Source organism: Diadema antillarum, unplaced genomic scaffold (genome assembly GCF_040938485.1).
Source record: "Diadema antillarum isolate AM-2024a unplaced genomic scaffold, OU_Dant_1.0 scf00000129, whole genome shotgun sequence".
Classification (NCBI taxonomy): Eukaryota; Metazoa; Echinodermata; class Echinoidea; order Diadematoida; family Diadematidae; genus Diadema; species Diadema antillarum.
In genome coordinates this window covers 904,625-914,657 of record NW_027271018.1, presented here as the reverse complement: position 1 = coordinate 914,657, position 10,033 = coordinate 904,625, and the positions used below count along the sequence as shown (strand labels likewise).

The 10,033-nt window shown below is 40.9% G+C and overlaps 1 protein-coding gene across 1 annotated transcript; it reads right to left on the bottom strand.

Moving 5' to 3' along the window:
* Positions 1-284: 284 nt before the first annotated feature.
* LOC139720558 (protein FAM241B-like) lies at positions 285-1,514 on the bottom strand. The gene is made up of 2 exons (XM_071631910.1): positions 1,248-1,514; positions 285-683 (listed from the first exon to the last, which is right to left on the bottom strand). The coding sequence occupies exons 1-2, from the start codon at positions 1,350-1,352 to the stop codon at positions 285-287; spliced, it is 504 nt and encodes a 167-aa protein (XP_071488011.1). The 5' UTR covers positions 1,353-1,514.
* Positions 1,515-10,033: the final 8,519 nt, after the last annotated feature.

Below are 10,033 nucleotides of genomic sequence, written 5' to 3'. Positions count from 1 at the left end.
CTTGCTCTCTAAATGTTAAAACAGTTCATAATCTTGTTTTATGAGTCTGATTCTTTTTTTCTTAAAGTTTTGAACAGTTCCTTCCCTGATTTTTCTTCTTTTTTTTCACACATAGTAATATGATATCAGGATGGAAACTCCCTTTGACCCCTTCCCTGCACAATTCTGCATTCCTAGCAGATTTTGCACAAGACCCGACAGGCTCTCACAGGCAATGGATTTAATGATCATCACAATTTGACTGGAATCCACTCAGCAGTCTCGCTCCATAGTAATTTGCCACTTCATCTCCTACCACCCAGGGTTCTTCCCCCAGTAGTCCTTCCACCCACTGTGCGACCACCGCTGCTGCCACCACCACCACTACCACCACCGCTCCCAGCGGCTCCCCCTCCCGAACCACTTCCCCCTCCTCCGCTGAACTTGACGGCGGCGAGGAGTATGGCACCAAGTAGCAATCCTCTCATACCGAGCAGGAGTCCGGCCAGGACGAAACCGACGGTAACGATGGGCTCGATGGTGGTGGAGCCGAGGTTCCATCGAGGAATGCCCGCATCGAGAAGCTTCTGGTTTAGAACCTGGAAGATGGACACCTGCTGTCCTCCTACGCCTCCTCCTCCTCCTTCTCCTCCTTGGTAACCATATCCCTCCGGCCCCTGGTCTTCATCATGACGGATACGTCCCTGAGAGAATTGAAACAAACAGGGAGTAAACCACAACTTCAAATGAGGATGGGTGGAAAGGCATACAGTACTTTCCACATGGTAAAAAGCCAAATGAATATACTGTCTGAATGGCATTTCTTCAAATTAGGTTCACACAGGACTGTCTTGAATTATTCTTATTTTTATGGAATTTTCTTTACACATCAAGATATTTAAATTAAGTCAGTTGTATATTGGTCTAAAACTAAAGTAAATAGCTAGAGGAATCCATGTGCAACAGCAAGGGTAGTGCAGTCATGCTCTCCTAATAATGTAAATATAAATTGCAATAAATCCTTTATCCACGTCATCTTGATCCTGGATCTGTTGTTTGTTTTTTGGTTTGTTTGTTTTTTTCTCACCTGCTCAACAACACTGTCAAATTTTACCGTCAAGTCAACATAAATTTCACACACACAGATTCATCATTAGAGAAACCACAACTACTGTCCATTTGTTTGTTTTTGGTTGTGTGTGTGTGTTTGTGTTTGTTTAAGTTACCACTTAAACTAGAGTCAAAAGAGAATGGACTAGCGATCCTACCATTGGCATTCGTCTTGATGAAGAGGACGATTCGTTTCTTCGGGCTGCTTGAGCACGGGGATCATCATCAGCAACGATTTCTCCACTGGCTAGGATCCGAACCATCGTTCCATATGTTGTGCCTTTTAAACACTTCTACGTGTCTCAGGAGCGCACTTTACGTTCAGTAACGGGCCCTCGATTCAGTAACGTACCTAGTGATACTAGCTAGACCTCAGATCGACCGTGAGTGAAGTTTACACGATCACGAAGTTCAGCCAACTCAGCTTACATCAATTACGATTACTGGGACTACACTTTCGAAGACTGGGGTGAGGGCAGTTTTTCATCCGTGCTAGTATAGCGTCCACATCCCTTTTGTTGTTTATGACAGTATGCTTGACAAGATGCAACAAGGGTCCACTTCCCCGTCGTGTCACACAAAATTTAACGCTTACCTGAATCAGAGTCAAACCAGGCATCAACTAAGCTGATCTGACGTGGACGTCATAGATTACAATACAGGTCACCTGCAGCACCAAACTAGTCTCCTTCGCAGCCTGCATGCAATATGTTTTGGTCGGTAATACTTTTAATATGCTGAGGACTAGCTAGCTATGTACAGTCAAATCTGTCTGGATCTGGATCTGGCACGGGATCTGGATGTGTACTGTGCAGGACCGCTGTGGTATAGTGCACCGGAGAGAGAGAGGGCTGATGAAAATTACTGGTACTAAAGAAACTGGTCCCCGACCGCAGCCTTGAAGATTGCTACTGTTTGGGAGGTTGCTATGGTGCCTGGAAGATGATTCCAGTCCACCGTTGTTTCAACAAAAAAAGGAGTTCTTATACTGATCTGTATTTGAACTTTCAACAACAAAACACTTGCTATGATTTGTGACTTGCCTTTCTACTGGGTTAGCTGCCTCAAACCCAGTAAATTTCTTTGCTTTTATTTGTCTTTTTGGTCTTGTAGGTCTGAGGAAATCATTTACAGGGAGGGCTGGTATCAACCCCCTGACCACTTTGAAGTACTAGTATAGGAAGATAGCCTTGCGCATCTCCGCCTTGATGCTAATGTATGGGGATCAAGATTCGCGGCCACCTGTCTATAGCGGCCACTTGCCGTACATACGGCCACTAAAAGCAATTCCCACTTAGAGAAAAACCACGTCAAAGACCCTGTCTATAACGGCCACCTGTCCATAACGGCCATTTTTCCGTTTCCCTTGGATGGCCACTATACTACAGACAGGTTTGACTGAAGGTTTTACTGCTCCCCCTCCCCTCCCGTGAAGGTCAACCGCTCGGTGCCAGAAAGAAGGTCAGCTTTTACTGAGTAAAACTACTCTAGAGTCTCTTTCCTTCTCTTATGTTGTATCTTCCACAGGCTTTGATACTGACACGTAGGCCTACAGTCATGTTCCTTCCCATCCTTCTTCTTCTCCTCCTCCTTCTTCTTCCTTCTTCTTAACTTCTTCTTCATTTTCTTCTTCTTCTTCCTATTCTTCTTCCCTTCCTCATCCTCCTCCTCTGTGAATATGAACCAACAGCACAAACATGTGTTGCGTATAATTGGTATCGGCACAGATTAAAGGTTCTATTTGGTGGATGCTTTATTTAGTGTGCATACATGTAGGTTCTGAACAAATTAATGATGTGACTATCTCTTTTTAAAAAAACTTTCCTGCTTTCTAAATAGACCTGGGAGTTTATATGAAACTTTCCTTCTTTCTTTATTTTTTATTTTGGATCATGCAGTCTTATACTTGCGTGGAAAACAAACTCAGTTTCTATTTTTTCATACTGTCAGTATGCCTGCAATCACTGATTATCCCATGACCAGTTTGCTTGTGTGAATTCGTGGCGACTAACAATCACACTATACCAATCTTCGATCACTATTGACCATAACATCATGCTCCATCGTCTGTCGTCAACTTATGGAATTGTTGGTATTGCATTATTTTGATTAGCAACCGAACGCAGAGTGTGTCAATCAATGGTACTGCATCTGCCCCTTATGTTTTCAGACAAGGAGATCCTCAGGGTTCTGTCTTGGGACCACTGTGTTTCATAATGTACACAGCTCCGTTAGAGGCCGAGGATGTAATTGAGAAGTGTGGTATAAGTAAGATTACATATGCTGATGATACTCAGATTTATCTTTCATTGCCAAAAAGTACCAATTCTGATGCAGCGATTGGTTAGGTTTAATCACGCTTAGGTAAAATTCAAGATTGGTCTCTGCAAAATGGTTTAGAATTGAATCTTGAGAAAACTGAAGTTGTGTAGGTAAGATCTCGTAACAAGTCTTCAACAACTTAAATACGTCAATGTTTGTGATATTCCTGTGCGTTTATCTTTAGTCATTTGGATAATAATAATGGTTTGCTTATGGGATTGGAGTTCCAGACTCCCAGCTGAAAGGACTCCAACGGATACAAAATTCAGCCGCAAGACTTGTACCACGCAAAAGGAAATTTATCAGTGTGAATTCCCATCTTTCGTAGTCTTCATTGGCTGCCGACAAGGGCTCGTATTAAGTTTAAAATTTTGGCCCTTATATTCAAATGTTTCCATGGGAATGCACCTGCATGCCTTAGTGAATTCATCGAGCAATATCATTCCAGTCGTAATATGCGCTCAAAAAAAAGAAAAAAAATCTCCTCTCTGAAATAAGTATCAGATCTAAGACATTTGGTGATAGGGCTTTTGGAAAATGGCACCATCATTATGGAATGATCTCCCTCTCAGTATTAGATGCATTACAGATTTTGATAAATTCAAATCTGTGTTAAAAACTCATCTTTTTGATAATTGTTAATTATATGTGTATATAGAGAAATATTTGAGAGATGTTGTTTCCATGTGTACACGCATAGAGATAGCTTCTATCACCAGCCAGCATCGTGCGACATCTACTGTCTTCATTGTCTTAATTATATCATTCTTCCCAAGATGACAGAAGCGTTCGGCAAATATATCAGCATCATCCTACTACACTATATATATATATATACATGTATATATATATATATATATATATATATATATATATATGTATGTATGTTTATATATATATTATATATACACTTGGTGATTCTATCCTACTATGAAGAGTGCTCGATATCCTCAAAAGAAGAGCTTTAGACAGAAGTATTGGAACAAGTTCACGCGGTTACATTAATTGCCAGATGATTGCACCTCATGGAGGTTGCATGAAACTCAGAGTTGCAATAAATACAAATGAACCTGCAGTCAACCGCGTGATTGTTCCAATACTTCTGTATATATATATATATATATATATATATATATATATATATGTATATATATGTATATATATATATATATATATATATATATATATATGTATATATATATATATATATATATATATATATATATATATATATATATAGTGTGTGTGTGTGTGTGGTGTGTATGTGTGTGTGTGCCATTGTATACTTGACCACAATGTATATTCTCAGCAAATTTTAATGGTCTCTTACGATACGAATTTTTCTACACCCATCCTACATCCCATCGCTTCGATCCTTTTTATACATTCAAACACACACACACACACACATGCAAACTCTTTTTCCCTTTAAACGATATTAATTAAATTCCATTCATAATACCAAAGACATAAATTCAAAGTGATATTACTATACACAGTAACAACATTTCATCATTTGGTCACAATGGGCAAAAAATATTCCCACACGCACACACATGCACACACACACGCACGCACACACACACACACACACACACACACACACACACACAAAATGTCATGCATACGCACGTTTTTTTTTAAACAGAAATAATTGACTCGAATGTATTCGTAATAATGTCAGCGAACCTTTTAATTAGGCGACTTCCAATGCATCGGTTACATCAACATAGTGTGTATTTTCAGGAAAGAGATTAAGAAACATATTGGTCCTCTGGCATAATAATTCCAAAAATTTGTATTATCATACAAATTGATAATGACATCGCCTCACTGCTATCAAACTGATGTAAAGCGGAAATTGCATCAAATGGTAATATTTTAGTCGATAACTAATTCTAACCCCAGGAAAATCATAGTTGCTTAATGTTTACAACTCTCCAATAACTGTATGCGTTAGAATAAGCCTGTACCCAGATCAATGAGAGACCTGAAGGGAAATTGCATGATCACTTTTTCTCATTTACATTAATGTGGACATGACATAATATAATAACTGCGTAAAAGCGCAAGAGACATGTAAATATTCCACAGCGTTGTGTGACATCCTATAATGTCATTGTGATAACATTATTTCTTCTGTTCCTTTTGCCTGATTTATCGTTCAAAGTATAGTCATCTAAACTGATCACCATCAATCAGATCATTGAAGAGCTGAAAACAAGCTTTGAAATGTGCAAATTGATTGAGAATTTAAATGCATTATACACACAAAATTTAAAAGTTCCACATGACGTATCGCAGTTTAAAACATCTTCTATTTATTAAAAGAATAGCTGACAAATAGATACGATTTTGTTTGTTTGTTTGTTTGCTTGCTTGCTTGCTTAGTGTTTTTGCCGTTTTCTCTTTTTTTCAGGCCGTTCACCTTGATCTACTTTGAAGGCTCAGTATAGTCCTGATCGGAATTCAGGAGAAACTCAAAAGAAAACATTAAAAACAACAACAACAACAACAACAAAACAGAATATTGAACACAGCTAGAACACCCACACTCTATAATAGGGTCTTCATACTTACTGTCATACTCGTTCTTTACATGACACAAAACACCAACAACGAAATTATACAGAGTCATTTTTTTTTTGTGCTACATCTCAATTGAATATGGGCAGTGTAATTTTCAAATCTTTGGATATCGATCATGATAATAATAAAACGACAATGTGAATGATTAATGATAATGATATGACTGCAGAGATCAATCATGATAATGATATCCATAGATGAAATAAGCACCACATGAAATCTATACACAAGGCGGTTAACGGTGAATCACATATCACTGCGTCAACGATCGATGTCACTGAAGTAAAATCGAATCTTCACGTGAAAGACTTTGGAAATAATCTATTCGCCGAGTTTTTCCAACATGTCCATGTAACTTTTGCTCCACCGAATATATCTGCAGTCTTTCATAGACAGGATAAACTCGGACAAATCCTGCCTCTCTACCTGAGGGAGCGGAGTGACAGACCGAGATGTGTTCGTTGAATCAGAGGTTTCATTCCAAACCACGCACTTGGTCACGAAGGCGCCTCCTTTCATGTCGTCGTCGCTCGATTCACTGTGCTCGCGTTCTTTTAACACCATTTCGCCATCGTTCGCATGAACTCGAGCGGATTCGGCAGGCGAGTTGCTATCACGATCTCTAACGACGGGCTCTCGATCAAAAATGCTTTTGATCCGATGACCGAGTTGGGCAACCGTTACATGTCCATCCCCTTCTTCGAGAACTATGTCTTCATATAGACGACCGTGTTCTTGTGGGTCGAGTAGAAGGGCGGGAACTTCTTTTAATTCTGGACTGGAATTAAGCGGAATGTCACTTGAATCGTCTGAGGGTGCATTATATTGCGTGCTGGATTCCGAGGTTTTGTCGATACTGCTGTTGTAAAGATCGCTACTGGCTTCTTTTCTCTCTGCGTTGAGCTTGTTGTCGGATGACTCGGTGCGTTCTTCTGTACATGGATCGCCTTCTTTCACACAATCTTCATCACGTGTTGCAGTTTGGGAGCCGCATTCACCGTCTGTCCTAGTGGCGGACGACGTTTCGCCGGCCATCAGCTCTAAGCCTTTGTACGCAGCTTTGTTCCTCCTTGCGAGAATAGCAGCTCTCCGCTGCCGCCTTTTCATGTCTTGCTGTTTCAGTCGTTCCCGGCGCTCTTCATCCTCGTACCGTTTCATGTTCTCGTTGCGAATAGCTAGAGGCGTGATGAGTCGCACATCCTCCAGACCGTCCTGCTGGAAGCTCACGTTCTTGTTGCTTCTTGCGGAACCGCTAGGGCGTTGCCGTGGTGACAGAATAGACTTGATAGGCCTCGGCTGTGTTTTCGGCACTTCAGAAGTCATTCCGAGACAGTAATCGCACAGACATTCTTCATCCGATTCAGAATCCGTGTCTAAACCCATTTTCAAGAACGGATAGTCAACGAAGTTGGCGTCGTCTGGAACCCTTTTGCATGTGATCTTTGGTCGGTGCGTTCTCTTACTTTTGACCTTGGTAATCTCTGACAATTTCTCTGTTACTTCGTCGAGTTTCGGCGACGCGATATTGTCTGTCTCTGAATTCGACGTAACTTCCACAATCTTTCCGTCCTCTTTTGACTTCTCTGCACAATCTCTTTTGTCCAAGGACGTTTGGTTAAGCTGTTCTCCGCCTTTCTTTCTCTTCTTTTTCTCTTGTCGCGATCTCTTGCAGTTGCCAAGTTGTGGAAGTTTGGGCGTCTTTTCGATGGGAATGTTGGTCCTGTCTTTGATCGGCGCGGCGTTCAACTTCGGCAAGCGGTAATCTATAGTGTTGCTTTTGACCACGCCAGATTTCTTTATTTTGGAGAATGCGATTTTCTGTTTGTCGATGAAGGTCGTCACCGTTCTTCCGTTGCTCTCTGAGCGTGTTTGTTCTAATGTTATCTCGACGTCGTTTTCGTGAGCATTGTCCTCGCAGCTCGTTTCGTCCTCGTTCGACGATGAGAGTGAACGAACTTTTTGCCTTGTCTGTCGTCTGATTAGAACGCTTCCGCACTTGCCCTTCGTCAACCTCTGGTTGGTTTGCTGCCGAATCTCCTCCCGCATCACTCGCCATACCTTGGCGCTGTCGCGACTGTAGTCGAGCCTAGTTCGGTCTTTGTCGATGACGTAGTCATCGCTGAGATCGTAACACTGCACCCTGGCCAACGGATGGGGCAACTTACAGACCTTGTCCTTCCTGTCTTCCCACAGGCTGCAATTCAGGGCCGATTTGATTTTCTCATCAGAGATGCCGAGCGGACGGCACTTACTTGACAACTTCGAGGGTCGGGTCTTTTTCGAAGACAGTTGCGATCGGCGATGTTTCATCTCGTCTTTCCTCCCGCTCTTTCGCGCCCATTCTTCGTAGTCATGGACGGTGGTCAAGTGAGCTGGTTTCGACAGCGAGGAGAGGTAAATTCGATCGAGAGTTGTTTTTGTCTCCCGAATCTTCTGAAAGAATTCTCCAGTGAAACTTTCCCTGTCACGAAGGCAGCCACAGCTCGATGTTGACGGGTTCCAATTGAAATTAACCGGTTCTGCAGCGAGAGGCATCTATAGGGAGGAAAGTGGACACCACAAAACGAACATAATTGAACATGAATGAGTTACCAAATCTTAGGCAAGGCTGCACACTAATCCATTTCTTCTACTGGTCTGACCTGTCCGTCGGTCCAATAAAGGTACCTAGTTTGTTTGTTTTTTCCCGCCATTTTTTTTTTTTTTTTTTTTTGGATAGTAAATTCCCGGAAAAAAAAAGTTACTAGTCTGACAGTGATTGTTATGTCCTGGCCAGGGACCGTCGGACCAGTGCCAGTGTTTGGGGAATATAATTATTTTCATTTTTTTTACTGCATAATCAGCTGTTCGAATTACACCCTTGGCAGTAAGTGGGGAAGTGTTATATGATAGAAGAAACCATAACTTCTCCTTTGTACCCATGCTCTGTGCCGCGGCGAAGCTTTGTGTTCCATTGCAGGTGTTAATCAATTGCTCTGAAAATATGGTTCAGATCTGTTAAATAAGTATGCATCATTCCTAAATCACAACAGACTGCAAGCAGCAGTTCGTTGCCCTTTTCAATACTCTCGGCAGCAATTATTCACTGTGCGAAGAGCAGGACACGCGAAGAAAATCAGAACAAAAAAGAATGCATTAAAAGTAAAATGCTCACAAGCATTCCGGCCAATTACTTTAATCCAAAAGATTTAACATTCAAGCACCGAACTTGTTGGATAAAACTGATCACAAATTTGCCAAAGATGGTTAATGTGAACTCTTATGAGATACTTATATTCTCCCTTTTTCAGTCATGGGGCATTCATAACAAGAACATTTAAAAATAATGCTTCCTACAATATCACCAGCAAGCACCATAAAGGACCTTTATGTTTCCTCTGAAGTACTTCTGTTAAAGGGTGTGTACAGTTCTGGTCGAGGTGAAGATTTAGCTTTTAAAGTTTTGCGAGATATTCAGGAACCACTCTATGAGATGTCAAAGAGCATGCAATTCTAAGGGGTATCAAAAGTTTATTCGATGAAAATCGGTTTTGAAATGGCTGAGATATCCAAAAACAAGGTGAAACAAAGAGATACTAATAAAGTTGGGGCATGTCGCCTTTTATTATTAGCACTTTTTTGGATATCTCAGCCATTTGAAAACAAATTTTCATCAAATAAACGTTGAATCCTTCTTAAAATTACATACTCTTTCATATTTCATAAGAGGCTTTTCATCATCTCACTTAGGAATGTTCAAAAGATGAATCCCCAGCTCAACCAGTACTGTACAGTCCCTTTAAATTAAGAACGACTTCTTTTGTCGCGAAATCAAAACTCTATGAAAGAGCGTCTTGGAGCATGGAACTTCAAAGCCAATGAAATGCATAATAATACAATATTTATAGTTGCCATACTATAGAACATACGCACAAATATGTATACATTTCGAAAAGATTTCACTTCTTTTATAACTTTGTGAGAGAGAAAAAAATAACAACAAAGCAGGGCATAAGAATGGAAGATCCACAAAGCTCAGCACTGTTCCGTAACC